This window comes from Phascolarctos cinereus, unplaced genomic scaffold, assembly GCF_003287225.1.
Source record: "Phascolarctos cinereus isolate Bilbo 61053 unplaced genomic scaffold, phaCin_HiC Scaffold_726;HRSCAF=1367, whole genome shotgun sequence".
NCBI classification, from domain to species: domain Eukaryota; kingdom Metazoa; phylum Chordata; class Mammalia; order Diprotodontia; family Phascolarctidae; genus Phascolarctos; species Phascolarctos cinereus.
Genome location: NW_027556098.1, coordinates 317207205 through 317225525, shown reverse-complemented (window position 1 = coordinate 317225525; position 18321 = coordinate 317207205). Strand labels below are relative to the sequence as shown.

The 18321-nt window shown below is 35.2% G+C and overlaps 1 protein-coding gene across 2 annotated transcripts in view; it reads right to left on the bottom strand.

Annotated features, from left to right (window-relative positions):
- The window catches only part of UVRAG (UV radiation resistance associated), a 443033-nt gene that overhangs the window by 377496 nt on the left and 47216 nt on the right, over positions 1 to 18321 (bottom strand). For both annotated transcript variants that reach the window (XM_020989535.2, XM_078156924.1), the window contains exon 3: positions 2617 to 2651. In XM_020989535.2, the coding sequence (XP_020845194.1) occupies positions 2617 to 2651 (35 nt within the window). The remainder of the gene's footprint in view (positions 1 to 2616; positions 2652 to 18321) is intronic.

The following is an 18321-nucleotide window of genomic DNA, read 5'->3' as shown; positions in this document are numbered from 1 at the left end:
AAAGGAAATAAATGGAAGAATACGTAGAATAAAAGAAAAAGTGGTAAACCTTACCCAAGAAATGGGTGATCAATCAAATGATCAAACAGAAATCAATGTATCTTTGAGACAAGAGACATTAGAACAATATCAAAAGACTGGGGAAAAAACAGTAGAAAATGTAAGAAAGATTTCAAAAATAAGTGACCTGGAAAGGTCAAGGAGAGATAATTTAAGAATCAGAGTCCCTGAAAACCATGACAAAAACTGCTAAGATTTGTTGAAACCACAAGATGAAGTAAAAACAGAAATCATCCATCAATCACCTCATGAAAGAAATACCAAAAGAAAAAGTCCCAAGAATGTCATGGCAAAAATCAAGAGGTTCCATGTCAAAGAAAAAGTGCTACAAGTCATAAAGCAAAAGTTCAAATACTAAGGAACCACAATCAGTATCACATAAAAACTGTCTTCTACTACAAACAAGAGGAGATCCTCAAATAAAATATGCCAAAAAACAAAGATGAACATAATCTGACAGGGGGAAAAAATGAAGCTTCAATGTAATGGAATACTTTCAAGTACTTCCAATGAAAAGAGAGTGCTTAGCAGGAACTCTGAAATGCAAAATAACACTTAAGAGAAACCTAGAAAGATATATTTATTTGAGCAACAGGAAGGTACAATATGATGATATAATGCTAACATGTTAACAAGGGGAGAGGAAATAAGTTTCCCTTAGAACCTTACTATGTTCAAAGGGTACAGAGGAAGTTAAAATAAGAAAAAGAGATAGCAAAGGGGTTGACTGGTACTATTGTGAGGGACTGAAGAAGGGAAAGACAGGAAGATAAAAGGAATGCACTATTGTAGAAAGGAGGAAGAAGAGAGTAGAACTTCTTATTTCTCATAACTGAGGTATGTGAGACTATAAAAACATAAAAGAAGGAGTTGAGGGAAGTGGCATTAGGTGAACCTCACTCTTATCTGAACCAGACAAAAGAATGTCAAACACAGACACAAAGAGATTAGGGTAGAAATATACTAAACTCAACAGTGAAAAGTGCAGGGGTAGGATGGAAGAGTAGACATTAACAGGGAAAATAATTCTGTTAAAGGAACAATCACGAGCAAAATAAACTTCTTTATCTTGAAGGGGAGATTAAAAGGAAATAAAGCAGGCCTGCACAATCTGCAGCCAGTGGGCTGCTTACAGGCCGTTTGCAGCACGCCAAAAGATTTCCTCTATATACAAAGGATGTTTTCCTCTACATTTTTTTGTGGGCCTCCCAAAATCCTTTGGCATGCCACAGGCGACCCTCAGGTCACAAGTTGTGACAGACCTAAAATACAGGAAAGAGAAAAGAAAGAAATTGGAATCTAAATAGGTACCCATCAATCAAGGAATGGCAGAACAAACTGTGGTACTTAACCAACTGTGCTCATGGAATACTATTGTAACATAAGAAATAACAAAAAAGACAATTTTAGAGAATTCTAGTAAGTAGGAAGTGAGGCAATGAAGTAAGCAGAACAAGAGATAGACAATAATTTATACAACAATTATAAAGAAAAGCAACTCTGAAAAATTTAAGAACTCTAATCAAAGCAATGACCAATCACGTCTCCAGAGGCACTACGAAGAAGCATGTTACCCACCTCCTGAGAGTTGGGGGATGGATTCAAGGTGTTGAAAAAAGATATGCATTTTTGGAAATGGCAACTATATGTAGAATAAATATTTTTATTTGACTATGTTGATCTGTTACAAGAATGTTTTGCTTGTTTTCTTCAATTTTTAATTGGGGAGGGAATTAATAGTAGTAGTGGGGAAAAAAAAGATGAAAAGAAAAGAGGATCACTGAATCATTTTTAAAAGTGCACAGAAGAGTACAGATGGAATTTCAGAAGGGAGCATACACAAACAGGACAGTTTTGAAACAAATAGGCTGAATTTTTTTTGCACTTTTTTTTGTACATTTTTTGTTTGGCATTCAAAATCCTTCATAACCTAATTCCCACATAACCATTCCAGTCTTCTTCTGGGCACTCTGGCTATCCTCTAAACCTGGAATAGTCTCCCTACTCATCTTCACCTCCTGGCTTCCTTTAAGTCCCAAGTAAAATCTCAACTTCTGCAGAAAATCTTTCTTAATTCTAGTCTCTTCCCTCTGCTAATTATTCTCTATTTGTTTGCTTGTTGTCTCCCCCATTAGACTGTGAGCTCCTGGAGGGCAGGGACTGTCTTTTGACTCCTTTTGTATCCCCAGCATTTAGCACAGTGCCTGGTCCATATTAAAAGCTTAATAAATGTTTGCTGACTAACCAATAAACAATAACTTAATTATCACAGCAGATTTAAGAACTAAGAATAAATATTTTATACACAAAGTAACATTAGGCTTGGATCTCAATTCATGTATAAATAAAAGAGTTTCAAATATGTTTACACATATTTCAGTGAATCTATGATATCGCAGATTTTCCCTGAATTCTTATACAGCACATCCTATCCACATATTTTCTTCAAATGCAATTGACCACGTTCACTAAGAGATCTTTCTGAGATCTTAAATATCATTTTAGATACATTTTTCCAAGTAAATTTATATACACATACACCCAGTTATAACTTACCAAAGAATTCTTTATCACTTCGCTCCTATAAAATTCTAGAAAAAGAAAGAAAGAACAATTAGTGGTGAAGAAGAAAACAAAACCTTTACTATACTCTCTAACCTATAATCGTTTTATCTAGTAAATATTCCAATTAGTAAAATGCTTTAAACAGTTTTTGGAGAGGTCAATTTGCATTCTCTCACTATCCCCAGACACCCAAACTTAGACATTAGAATTTTATAACAGTATTAAAAAAGGAATTAATCACCTGATCAATAGTTACAGCAGTTAAGAGTGAAAGAATTTTAAATTTTATTTTTAAAAACTTTTAATAAAGATTTAGTTTAATAAAATAACTGAAATACACTGCTCTGTGATTTATTAAGTGCTTTCCATACATAATTTTCCTTTATCTTCTCAAGTCAACAAGGTAGGTGATAAAAATATTATTATTCCAATTTTACAGATAAAGAATTTAAAGCTCAAAATCACACAAGTATTGGAGTCAGAAGTAAAATCCAGTTCTTATAACTTACTAGTCTTGTAATATGACAGAAACAGAGACTGGACCTGTGATTTCTTTAGACAGGAACCTCCTACATGAGGGAACTCCCCACACTAACACAGGTCAATAACTCCCAGGCAACTTATAGTCAGAGAACTGCCTAACCAAAGATGTCACATTCAAAGGTGTAGGGATAGGGGTGGGGAGACACTAGATTAAAATATTATGGGAAATATTTAACAAAATAAATAAAAATACAACATAATGTTAATTAGTGGTTTTCTGTGTCAATATATAGCCAGTAGAGATCTTTCCTATTTGAGTTTGACACCACTGACCTAGAGCACTGAAAGGCCAAATAACCTATGTCTTACTGAGACCACTTCTCTATACACTGTAACATGCTACATCTCATATAAGCATACATGAAAATCAGCCCTTCTTTGTACTGCTTTCATAAATTCTATTCTTACAGAGCCAGACATACAATATAACATATATAGCTATAAGAGAATATAAAAGCATAATTAGCTATAAAGCATACAAAAAATGACAATGGACTGAAGTCAAGATCCATGGGTTCTAATTCTAGATGTACTTATTCTATGACCTTGAACAAATCATGTAATGACTTTGGGTCTCAGATGAAAAAAGTTAACTACATTTGATCTCAGTGACTGGTCCAAAAGTTACAGAACCTACATAAATAATTTCTAAATTAAGTGTTTTTTTCTGCATCTTGCCAATAATATTCAACTAGAAGCAATAGAAAAAGAAATCTCATTCAAAAATAGCTTTGAGGATGAGAAAATATTTAGGAGTCTATCTAACAAGACACAAGCAGAAATAATATGAATATAGCTAAAAACACTCTTTACATAAATGAAGACAGACATGAACAGCTGGAGAAATATTCATTGCTCAAGGGTAGGGAATATCAACATAATAAAAATGACAACACTGGTTAAATTACTTATGCAATGCCACACAAAAAAATAGCAAAGTATTACTTTATAGAGCCAGAAAAAATAATAAGAAAATTCATTTGGAAGAATGAAAAGAAGCAGAAAAGGAGAACCAGATCTCAAACTATACTACAGAGAACTAATCTTCAAAACAATTTGGTACTGGTTAAAAATTAGGTCAATCAATGCAATAGATTAGATACACACTAGACAGAAAATAATGTAGTAGCCTAGTGTTTGATAAATATCAAAACCTCAACTACTGAGTAAGGGCTCAATATTCCACAGAAGTTGCTGGTAAAATCAGAAAATTAGTCTGGCAGAAATTAGGTATGGAACAACATTTCGCCATCTCAACCATCTCACATAATATATCAAGTTAAGTGCTATATGGATATACAACTTAGACACAAAAGGCAACATTATAAACAAATCAGATGAATAAGGAAAAAACTACCTTTCCAATCTGTGAACTGGGGAACAATTCATAACCAAACACGAGATAGTTTCACAGAAGATAAAATGGGAAATTGTGATTGTGTTAAATTTTAAAGTTTTTGCTCAAACAAAACCAATGGAATTAAAATTAGAGGAAATACAATTAACTAGGTAAAAAAAAATCTTTGCAGTAAGGTTTTTGACAAAGATCTCATATCCAACATACATAATGAAATGATTCAAACTTGTAAGAACAATATCCATTCCTGAATTGATAATTGATCAAAAGACAGAACAGACAGTTCACAAAGGAAGAAAACCAAGCATCAATCACCACATAAAACAAAAGCTGAAACAATGCTTAAATTCTACCTCCTACCCATTAAAGTGGCAAAAATGACGGAAAAAAAAGGTGATTTTTGAAAGAGCTGCAGGAAAACAGACATTATCAGTCTAGCTGTTCTGCAAAGCAAATTGGATCTTATATCCAAACAGTCACTAAAGTGGACATACTGATGCGGTAATCTGTTACTAGGTCTCTACCAAAGAGATCAAAGAAAGAGGAAAAGGACTCATATTTATGATAGCACCTGTCTTTGTTACAGCAAAGAATTATAATTAAAGGGGTGTCCATAGATCAAGGAATGCCTGGAAAAATTATGACATATGAATGTTAATGACATACTACTATATCGTTAGAAATGACAAACGAGATGTTTTCAGAGAATCCTTATGGAAATATTTATGATGTAATACAAAGTGAATCGAATAGACCCCAGAAAACACTTTATACAACAGTATCGTAAAGCAGCAGTTCTCTCTAGACCACTTTCAGAACTATCGTAAAGCAAAGGGCAGCTAGGTGGCACAATGGATAGAGTGCCAGGCCTGGAGTCAAGAAAACTGAACTTCCTAAGTTCAAATCAGGGTGCAGACACTTAACAGCTCTGTAACCCTGGTCAAGTCACTTAACCCTGTTTGCCTCAGTTTCCTCATCTGTAAAACAAGTTGGAGAAGAAAATGATAAACCACTCCAATATCTTTGCCAAGAACACCCCAAATGGGGTCATAAAGAGTCAGACAGGACTGAACAACAATTGTAAAGAAAAACAACTCTGAAAGATTTATGCATTCTGATCAATGCAATAACCAACTACAATTCCAGAGAACTGATAATGAAACATGCCACTCTCCTCCTAAAAGAGAAGTGATGAACTCAAGATGCAGAATAAGACATACATTTCTGGACATGGCCAATGTGATAATCTGTTTTTCTTAACTATGTATTTTTGTTTCAAAGGTACTATTTTTATTTTTTGTTCAATGAGGAGCAGGAAATGGAATGTTGGGGGATGAGAGAAAGCAGATTTTTCTAAAAAAAAGAAAAAGAAAGGTTCTTGAAGTTATTGGGGAGAGGGGAAAGTACACAATAGGGAATGGAAGAAAGTCCAGAAGGAAACATAAACAATCAGAAGAGCCATGAAAATCATATGTTGAATTTATTCTTTTATTTTTGAAGGAAACTATACATATTAGAGAGAGGTGATTTCACATATACCCTTTCTGCTCTACATTGTTTTTGGAAATATTCTGTTTCTGGTGTTTATTAAATTCGGTCAAAAAACATTTTAAAGAAAATTTACATTTTGAATTTAATACTTGAAAGGGAAAACAAGCTATACCACCAGATCTGAAATTTCTGTTCTACTTTTTTTTTAAAGCATTAAAAAAAATTAATGCCTCCTTCATCTCACCCATGAAGAAGTTTGAAAGTACTACGGAATCAAAGAATTTCTAAGCTGGAAGGGGATATCTCAGTGGCCATCTAGTTTAAAACAACCAAAAAGGAATCTCTACTCTTGTATGGCCACCAGGTAATCATTAAATTCTTCCAATGAAGGGGAATCCAATAATTCCCAAAGCAGTCCATAAATTTTTCAATAATTCTCTCAAGCTAATCTTTCTTAATATCAAGCCTATATCTGCCTTTTTTGCAATTTTCACCCATTGCTCCAATTCTGCCCTACTGGGCTGAACAGACAAATCTATTATCTCTTACACATGGAGACTCTCTTAGGAACCTAAGGTAGCCAACCTAAATACAAATAATTGAATAAAATAAATGGCTGACCTGATACAGTCAAGAGTTAAAAAGGTTTATGTAACGTAGAATGATACAGTTGTAAAACACACATCAAGGATTCATGTTGACAATCCTGATGAACTTAAACACTTCCTATTTTCCTTTTTGTTATTGAGACAATGCTCTTTCCAGAGTAAAGAATTCACAAGGTCTTAGGAAAAATCTATCCCCCCACCCCCACCTCTACAATTTATGTTCATGTGGATGCCAGAGGATTTTTCATTATGCATAAAAAAAAGCCTTTGTACTCTAGCTGACCACTGGGCAAGGGGTACTGGGCAGCTGTATTCCCAATTTTCCACATGGCCTCTATTTCTAGTGGCCCTACAGTATAGGGTCTTCCCCATTTTAAATTCTATCTGCTCTCTTCCTTACAATGGTCCTTGAAATACCTGAAAACTGCTATAGCTCCCAGCTCACTCACTCCCTGGACTGCTTCACCTCCTCAGGAACCTTTCCCTCACCATGGGATGACTCTGCCTTCCCTAGGGTGTGCTGTCCCGACAGATGAATCCCTGGCTTCTATCACCATTTTTCTTCTTTTAAATTCAATTTTATTTTCAGTTCCAAATTTTCCCCCTCTCTCAAGCTCCTCTCCTACCCACTGAGAAGACAAGAAATGCAATATCCATTATACATACAAAGTCACACAAAATGTGCTTCTATTTTAACCATGTTGGGGGTGGGGGAGTGGGGTGTCAAGAACAATAGAGTGAAAAAAAAATTCTTCAATCTGCACTTAGACTTCATCAGTTTTCACTTTGGAGGTAGATAGTATTTTTCATCATGAGTCCTTCAGAACTGTCATGGGTCACTATACTGATGACAGAAGCCAAGTCATTCTTAGTTGATCATTATTACCATACTGCTGTTACTGTGTACAATGTTCTCCTGGCTCTACTCACTTCACTTTGCATCAGTTCATGTAGGTCTTCCCACATTTTTCTGAAACCATCCTGCTCATCATTTATTAAAGCATAACAGTATTCCATTACAATCATATATGACAACTTGTTGAGTCATTCCCTAATTGATAGACAACCCCTCCATTTCCAATTCCTTGCCATCACAAAAAGAGTTGCTATAAGTATTTCTACAGAGAGCGAGCTTTTTCCTTTTCCTTTTACCTCTTTGGGATTCAGAACTAGTAGTGATATTGTGGGTCAAACAGTATGCACAGTTTCATAGCCCTGTGGGCATGGTTCCATATTGTTCTCCTGAATGGGTGGATTGGTACACAGATATATCAATAGTATGTTAGCGTACCTATTTTTCACATCCCTTCCAGCATTTGTCATTTTCCTTTTCTGTCATCTTAGCCAATCTGATGGGTATGAGATGATACCTCAGAGTTAATTTAATTTGCATTTCTCTAATTATTAGTGATTTTGAGCATTTTTATGTGACTATTGACAGCTTTTATTTCTTCTTCTGAAAACAACCTGTTCATAGCCTTAAACTAGAGAATGGCTCTTATTTTTATAAAATTGGCTCAGTTCCCTAAATATCTGAGGGAAACGTGCTGTAATGCTTTCTCAGTTTCTTGCTTTCCTACTAATTTTGGTATACTGCTTTTGTTTGTGCAAAAACTTTTAAACTTAATGTAATCAAAATTATTCATTTTACTTCCCTTGATCTTCTCTATCCCTTGTTTGTCACAAATTCTTCCCCTATCTATAGATCTGACAAGGTAATTTTTTTCCCCCAATTCTCCTCTAATTTGCTTATGATATCACACATTATGTCTAAATTATGGACCCACTTTAAGCTTATCTTGGCATATGGTGTGAGATGTTAGTACTCCAATTAAGTTTTAATCTATGCTTCAAAGGCCCTTTATTCAATGTAATTTTACTGCAATATGGTCAGAAAGGAAAGCATATAATAATTCTTTTTTGCATTTGTTTGTGAAGTTTTGTGACCTAATATATAGTCAATTTTTGAGAACAGGTTTTATGCAACTGAGAAATAATACACTCCTTCATTCCCATTCAATATTTTCCAGAGATCTATCATATCCAACTTTTCTAAAATTCTATTCATCTATTAAACTCCTTTATTGTTTATTTTATGGTTAAATTTTATCTTTGATTGAAAGAGGCAAACTGAGATCCTCCATTATGATGATTTTACTATTTCCTCCTGTAATTCATTTAATTTTTCCTCCAAGAATTTGGACACTATGCCATTTGGTTCAGTATTGATATTAATTCATTGTCTATGGTACCTTTTAAGAAAATGTAGTTTCCTTGATCATCTCTTTTAATTCAGTCTATTTTTGCTTTTGCTTTGTTTGAGATCATGATTGCTACCCCTGCTTTTTTCACTTTAGTTGAAACACAATAGATTCTGCTCTGGCTGTTTATTTTAACTCTGAGTCTTTCTGTTTTAAGAGTGTTTCTTGTAAACAATCTATTATGGGATTCTAGTTCCTAATCCATTCTGCCATCTTCTGTTTTATGGCTGACTTCATCCCATATACATTCACAGTTGTGACTGCTTACTGTCTATTTTCCATCATCCTATTCTTTTATACTTATCCTCTTTTTTTTTTACTCTATTCTCTCCTCAAAAGTCTGTTTTGATTGAGGGGATGCCCATCAACTGGGGAATGGCTGAACAAGTTGCAGTATATGAATGTAATGGAATACTACTGTGCTACAAGAAATGATGAGCAAATGGCCTTCAGAAAAACCTGGAAAGACATATGAACTGGTGCTGAGTGAAATGAGCAGAACCAAGAGAACATTGTACACAGAAACAGCCACTGTGCAATGATTGACTTTGACAGACATAGCTCTTCTCAGCATTGCAAGGATCTAAGACAATTCAAAAAGACTAAAAATGGAAAATGCTATCCACATCCAGAGAAAGAACTATGGAGTCTGAATGCAGATAGAAGCATATTATTTGCTCTCCTCTTTTATTGTTTTGTTTTGTTTCTTCATTCTCGTGGCTCCTCTCATATCACAACTAACGTGAAAATATGCTCAACATGAATGTGTAAATAGAGCCTATGTAAGATCGTGCGCCATGTTGGGGAGGGGAGAGGAGAAGGAAGGGGTGAAAATTTGAAACTCAAAATATTATAGAAGTGAATGTTGGAAACCAAAATTAATTTAAATTTTTTTTTAAAAAGTTCGTTTTGCTTCTGACCAATGCTTTCCGTAATGTACCTTAATCTCAGATCATTTTGGCTGTTTAGAAACATTTTTATGACAGGTTGAGAAATTCACAGAATATGATGTACTTAGTCACAACTGGTCAGTTTAATGCAATAGGTATACAAACACCAAAATCATTGTACACAGCATTATGATGGCTTCAAACAGCTACAGAGACAAACCTGTATTGCTTGGAACATGCTTGTTGTCATACAGGAAAAATATATTTGTAACATAATCGGGCAGTTTTTTCCTGCTACTAAAGAATTCACAACACAAGCATCTTAGACCATCATTGCACTGCCCTATGCTAACCTGGGCTGAAAAATAACTGATTTTTTTAAGGTCTTTATCATTTCTTCTATCAGTTCTTTTTTCAGTTTATCAACAATCCCTTCCATAAGCTTTTGAGTTTTAAATTTTTCCCTCTCCCTTCCCTCCTCCCTCCCCAATATGGCATTCAATCTGATATAGGCTATACATATACATTCCTATTAAACATATGTTCACATTAGTAATGTAGTAAGGAAGAATTAGAACCAATAGGAGGAACCACAAGAAAAAGACAACAAAACAGAAGAAAATAATAGCAAATAGTATGCTTCAATCTACATTCAAACTCCACAGTTCTTTCTTTGGACGTGTATAGCATTTTCCATCATGAGGCCTTTGGAGATGTCTTAGATCCTTGCATTGCTGAGAAGGGCTAAGACTATCAACATTAGTCATCACACAATGTGGCTGTTACTATATACAACATTCTTCTGGTTCTGCTCACTTCACTCAGCATCAGTCCATACATGTCTTTCCAGATTTTTCTGAAGTCTGCCTGCTCATCATTTCTTATAGCACAATAGCATTCCATTATATTCATATATCACAACTTGTTCAGCCATTCCCCAATTGATGGGCATCCTCTCAATTTCCAATTTTTTGCCACCACAAAAAGAGCTGCTATAAATATTTTTGTACATGTGGGTCCTTTTCCCATTTGTATGATCTCTTTGGGATATAGCCTTTAGAAGTGCTATTGCTGAGTCAAAGGGTATGCACATTTTTATAGCCCTTCGGGTATAGTTCCAAATTGTTCTCCAAAATGGTTGGATCATTTCACAATTCCACCAACAATGCATTAGTGTTCCAATTTTCCCACATCTTCTCCAACATTTATCATTTTCCTGTTTTGTCATGTTGGCCAATCTGATAGGCATGATGTGGTACCTCAGAGTTGTTTTGATTTGCATTTCTCTAATCAATAATGATTTAGAGCATTTTTTCATATGACTATAGATGGCTTTAATTTCTTCATCTGAGAACTGCCTGTTCATATCCTTTGACCATTTATCAATTGGGAAATGACTGGCATTCTTATAAATTGGACTTAACTCTCTATATATTTGAGAAATCAGGCCCTTATCAGAGACACTGGTTGTAAAAATTCTTTCCCAATTTTCTATTTCCTTCTAATCTTGGTTGCCTGACTTTTTTTCTTGGATTTTTTGATCAGGTTTGGTCTGGTGCATTTTCTGGATTTGTTGGGAAAAGAGAACTCATTGTACTTTCTCTTACTCTGCATCTTGGCTCTACCTCTTCCATATTGGCTCTACCTCTCCCTAACTTTTTAAAGCATCCCTTTGCTACTTCGATCAGTATCACATTTATTAAAGTTTTTAAAACTTTAAGGAATATTTTACAATTGAATCTACAAAGGTACTCTGAATGTACACTGACTAACAAAATTTTATACATTTTGTAGCTATATTTAATGAGACTTACCTTTTTTTTAATTTTTGCTTCTTGGATTTTGTTATTATTATTATGTAGAAATGTTATTGATTTTTGCTGGTTTATTTTGTAGCCTTCAATTTCCTTCTAATTGGTTTCCCAGGCTCAACTCTGTCCCCATTCTAATCCATCCTCTGCTCTGTTGCCAAAGTAACTTTTCTAAAATGTAGGTCTGACCATATCATCAACTACCTCCATAAACTTCATTGTTTCCCTATTACCTTATACGTTAAATATAAATGCCTTGCTTGGTATTTCGAGCCCTTTATAACTTAGCCCCTTCCTAGTCTTCTCAGACTTACTTGCTTCTCCTCACTCTATGATCCAGCTACACTGACCTACTTTACTCCCTGCACATGACAGTCTACCTTTGCAGTGGCAGTCCCATGTACCTGAAATGCTTTCTCCTATTACCTCCACCTATTAGTTCCCCTGAGTTCCTTAGCGTTCCTTAAGACTGAATTAAAATGCCATCTTTTACAAGAGACCTCTCCCAATGCCCTCAACTGCTAGACCTTCCCAAGTTACCCTCCAAGATAACTTTTCATCTACTTTGTATCTTCTATGCACCTAGTTATTTGTATGTTGTTTCCCCCCTCAGACTGTGATTTCCTTGAGGGCAGGAACTCTTTTGTCTTTCTTTGTATCTCTTTTTCTTGGCACAGTACCTAGTACATATTAAGTGCTTAATAAATCCTTACTGAGTGGCTGAAATCTCAAAAACACAAAGGGAAACAATTGTAATAAACTAGAAAAATGGAAGTTTTAAGAGACTGATACACAGAGAAATTAATAAAAAACTTGGATTTTAAAATGCTATGTGCAAATATTTCGAAAGCCAAGTGCACGTAACAGATGGTGATTAGAATAACGAAAGAACAATGTCAAAGGTGTTAAAACTCAGAATGCGCTGAGGCTGACAGACAAATGACAGAAAAAAATTTTTACAGCTATGCTGGAGAAGAGGACAAAAGAAGGGTTAGGATCATTGCTTTTCGTGGGTAGAGTGAAAGCAATGCTATCCTATTCTGATTTTGCTTGCTTTCTCCACTAAAGAGAATAGCCTTTGTATAGGAAAGGGTAAAATGAAAATAGTTAATTAGTGGGTTGATTTCCAAGATAATTAAGGACACAGTAAGAGAGCATCAAGCTATCTTTGAGTTAAACTTACTTGGTCCAGACAAACTATACCCTCTCATACTAACAGAAAAGAGTGAGGCAGAGACAAAATGGCAGTGTAAAGGCAGGAACTCACCTGAGCTCTCTTCTAAACCCCTCCACATACCTTTAAATACTGACTCTAAACAAATTTTAGAGGGGCAGTACCCACAAAAAGACAGAGTGAAACAAATTTCCAGCCCAAGACAACTCAGAAGGTCAGCAGAAAAAGTCTGTTACATCAGGGTGAGAGAGGAGCATAATCCAGTGCAGACCAGGCTCCAGAAATCCACTAGCAGGCCTCGTGGTGACAATCAGTGGTAGCAGTGGCAGTTTCCAGACCTCTCAATCCACAGACTCCAAAGTCAACTTAGACAGTCAGCAGGAAAGGTCTGTCCTACCTGAGCAGGTGTAGAACACAGTGCAGCGCAGGCCATACTAGCACGGAAAAGGCCCTAGTGGGTCAGGAGCAGATCTCGGAAGCCACTGAATCTGAGCTACAGCACTTGCTTTCAGAATTCTCAACCCACAGGTACAGGAGGAAAGGATTTTGAAAATCAAGTAAGAAATGTTGAGGAAAGATTGGGAAAAGAAATGAGAGTGATGCAAGAAAATCATGAAAAATGAATCAACAGTTTGGTAAATGAGACATAAAAAAATTATTGAAGAAAATAATGCTTTAAAAAACAGAGGAAAATGGTAAAAGTGGTTCAAAAAGCCAATAAGGAGAAGAATGTCTTAAAATACAGAATTGTCCAAATGAAAAAAGCACAAAAATTCACTGAAGAAAGAAACTCCCTAAAAAGTAAAATTAGCCAAATGGAAAAGGAGGTACGAAAGTTCAGTGAAGAAAATAATTTCTTAAAAATTAGAATTGAAAGGGGCAGCTAGGTGGTCCAGTGGATAGAGCACTGGCCCTGAAGTCAGGAGGACCTGAGCTCAAATCCGGCCTCACACACATAACACTCACTAGCTGTGTGACTCTGGGCAAGTCACTTAACCCCACTGCCTAGCAAAAATAACAATAATAATAATATAATAATAATTAAATAGAATTGAGCAAATGGAAGCTAATAACTTTTTGAGAAATCATGAAACAATAAAACAAAACCAAAGGAATGGGAAAAAAAAAGACAATGTAAAATATCTCATTGGAAAAACAACTGACCTGGAAAATGGATCCAAGAGAGATAGTTTAAAAATTATTGGACTACCTGACTGCCATGATCAAAAAAAAAAAAAAGAACCTAGACATCATCTTTCAAGAAATTATCAAGGAAAACTGTTCTTATATTCTAGAACCAAAAGGTAAAATACAAATTGAAAAAATCTACCAATCACCTCCTGAAAGAGATCCCCAAATGAAAACTCCCAGGAATGTTACAGCCAAATTCCAGAGCTCCTAGGTCAAGGGGAAAATATCACAAGCAGCCAGAAAGAAATAATTCAAGTACCATGGAGCCACAGTCAGAATAACACAAGATTTAGCAGCTTCTACCTTAAGGGATCAGAGGGTTTAGAATATGACATTTCAGAGGGCAGAGGAGCTAGAATTACAACCAAGAATCACCTACCCAGCAAAACTGAGTATACTTCAGGGGAAAACAATGGACATTCAACGAAATAAAGGACTTTCAAGTATTTTTGATGAAAAGACCAGAGTTGAATAAAAAACATGGACTCTCAAATACAAGACTCAAGAGAAGCATAAAAAGGTAAAAGGAAAGGGAAATCATAAGGGACTTAATAAGGCTAAACTGTTTACATTCCTATACGGGAAGATGATACTTGTAACACATAAGAAGTTTCTCATTATTAGGGCAGTTAGGAGTATATATAGAGGACATAGGTATGAGCTGAATATAAAAGGATGATATCTAAAACAATAAAATTAAGTGGTGAGAGAGGAATGTACTAGGAGAAAAGGAAAGGGAGAGGTAGAAATGGGGTAAATTATCTTATAAAGAGGCAAGAAAAAGCTTTTACAGTGGCAGGGAAGATGGGGGGAGGTAAGATAGAACCTCACTCTCATCAGAACTGGCTCAAAGAGGGAATAATGTACATACTCAATTGGGTATAGAAATCTATCTTACCCTACAAGAAAGTAGGAGAAGGGGATAAGAGAAAGGGAGAGGTGATAGAAGGGAGGGCAGATTGGGAAGGGGTAGTCAGAAGCAAAATGCTTTTGAGGAGGGACAGGGTGAAAGGAAAGAGAGAACAGGAAAACAGGGTTGGGGGGGATAGGATGGAGGGAAATATAGTTAGCAATAATAACTGAAAAAAAAATTTGAAGCAGATTTCTCTGATAAAAGCCTCATTTCTCAAACATATAGAGAACTGAGACAAATTTATAAAAATATGAGCCATTCCCCAACTGATAAATGATCAAAAGATATGAACAGTAAGTTCAACAGATGAAGTAATCTAATCAAAGCAATTTATAGCCACATAGAAAAAACGCTCTAATGATTGAAGAAATGCAAATTAAAACAACTCTGAGGTACTACCTCATACCTATTAGAATGGCTAATAGGACAGAAAAGGAAAATGACCAATGTTGGAGGGGATGTGGGAAAAATGAGACATTAATGCACTCTCGGTGGAGTTGTGAACTGATTCAATCATTCTGTACAGCAATTTGGAACTATGCCCAAAGGGCTATAAAGCCATGCATACCCTTTGATCTAGCAATACCACTACTAGGTCTGTATCCCAAAAGAGATTAAAAAAAAAAAAAGGAAAAATACTTACATGTACAAAAATATTTATAGCAGCTCTTTTCTGGTGGCAAAGAATTGGAAATTGAGGGGATGCCCATCAAACTGAGAATGGCTGAACAAACTATAGTATATGATTATGATGGAACACTGTTGTGCTATAAGAAGAAATGATGAAGAGGATGCTCTCAGAAAAACCTGGAAAAACTTACCTGAGCTGATGCAAAGTGAAATGTACTGTATACAAAGTAATAGCAATATTGTGCAATGATCAACTGTGAATGACTTAGCTATTCTCAGCAATACAATGATCCAAGACAACTCTGAAGGACTTATGATCGAAAATGTTATCCTTCTCCAGACAAAGAAGTGATGGTATCTGAATACAAATTGAAACATACTTATTTTACTTTATTTTTCTTGAGGTTTTTTTTGTCTTATTTTTTTTTTCACAATATGACTATTATGGAAATGTTTTGCATGACTACACATGTATAACCTATATCTAATTGCTTGCCTTCACAATAGGGGGTGAGGAGGGAAGGAGAAAATCTGGAACTCAGAGTTTTAAAAACAAATGTTAAAATTTGTTTTTACATGTAACTGGGGGAAAATAAAATATTAAACTTTTTAAAAGTAAAAAAAATTGGCAGAATCACTGAAGTGCTATTAGTGACAGCTGAAAAAATGATGGAAAATAGGAGAAATATTACTACAGTAGAAAAAGCTGTTTTCCTGATTTTTTTTAAGGAAAGAGAATGGCATTTATCAACTACCAGGTAATAAATTTCACTTAAAATCCTATTATAATTCTAAAACAGCTCATTAAAGAGATGGTTAATAAAAATCTAGGAAAAGAAGTACACCAAGGAGCCAGCCCGATTAAGGCATAAGAAGGCTGGAAAGGTAGGAAAGGGCCAGGTTATGAGGGGCTTTAAATACCAAACAACAGTTTGTTTTGGTAAAAGAAGCATATAGAGCTGGAACAATGGAGAAATGAAGTTTGTTAAGGGTGGTATGATCAACTCCATCCATGAGATGTTAAAAACAAGTCAAAAGACTGAAAAAAAATAGAAGAATATGTAAAACATTTCACAACAAAAACTAATCTGCAAAACAAATCAATGAACAAAAATTTAAGAATCATTAGACTACCTGAAAGATATGACCAAAAAAAGAACCTAAACCCACTACATTTCAAAAATCATAAAAGACTGTCTAGACCTCTTAGAACCAGAGGGTAAAGTAAAAAATAAAAAGAATCCATTACTCTCCTCCTGAAAGAAACCCCAAAATAAAAACTCCCAGGAACACTGGCCAAAAACCAAAGAGCTTAGACATCAAAGAAAAAATATTGCGAGCAACCAAAAATAAAGAAATCAAGTACTGAGGAGTCACATTCAGCATCACAGACACTACTTAGACAAGTGTAGAAAGTCTGGAATTGGGCATTCTAGAAGGCAAAAGATATAAGCTTACAATCAAGAATGACTTACCACCCCAAAAAAGCCATCAATAAGAAGAAAGTTCTCATATCCTCCAAAATATTTATAGTAGCACTTTTTGCAATAGACACCCATCAATTGGGGAATGGTTAAACAAACTGTGGCACATGAATGTAATGAAATGTTACTGTGCTGTAAGAAATAATGTGTGTGATGAATACAAAGAAGCATGAAAAGTTCTATATGAATTGATACAGAGTGAAGCAAGCAGAGCCAAAAAAACAATGTACACAGTAACAATGTAAATGGAAAGACACACACACACACACACACACACACACACACACACCCAAAAGCAAATGTAATAAAACATAAAGATCAAGCAGCAATCTAATAAAAAGATATGAAAAGACACCCTCAACCTGACCCTTCAGAGAGGTGGGAGGTCCACGGCTGTTGAACACCGAACATTTTTGGATTTTTTCAATGCACTGATCTTTGTGCTTATTTTTTTTTCCTCTCTAAAAAATATTATTTGTCATAAAGGATGATTCTTTGGGAGAGGTAAAGGAAGGGAGACTTGAAATAACTATCAAGAAAAAAAAATTAACAAAAATTTATTTTTCAAAAAAAGAGGACAAAGCTTTTAAAAAAGAGAGAATAACCAGAAAAACTGAGTACCATCCTACTTGGGAAAAAATGAGTATTTAAATAAATTTTTTTTTCCTAATGAAAAGACAAGAGCTGAGTAGCAACTTTAAAATATAAATACAAATCTTGACAGCAGTTAAGAGAAACCTAACAAGGTAAACATGAATGAGTAATCATAAGGGACTAAACAAAGATAAACAGTTTATATTACAATAAATAGGAGGGGGAAGAGTGATGATTCATCTCAAAATTCAATCCCCTCAGAATTCTATCATCAGAGGTCATAGAATCTAATTAGATAAAGGGCTTGGAAATGATTCTGTCATGTTTTGATGAAAATAAGAAAGGAAATGGAAGGGGAAATAAATACATGGTGGAAAGAGATGAAGGATGAGGGAAATTATCTCACATAATCCAGTGCCCAAGTAGAAGTCTATACAAAGAAGGGGAGGAAGGGCAGAAGCAGAATTTTAGCTGAGACTTGAAGGAAGTCAGAAGGTGTGGATGAAGAGGGAGAGAGCATTCTAGAAAATGCAGAGTCAGGAGATGGAGATTTTTGATAAAGAAACATCAAAGGAGGCCAGAGTCAGTAATATAGAGTGTGTGGAGGGAAGTAAGGTATAAGAAGACTGGAAAGGATGTGACCATAGCTGTGGTAAATGAGGTGGAACAGAGAAGTAGAAATGAGTAATTAAGGTACTTACTGGAAGTTAAGTATTTGAGGGAGCATCACTATATATGTATGGGAGAAT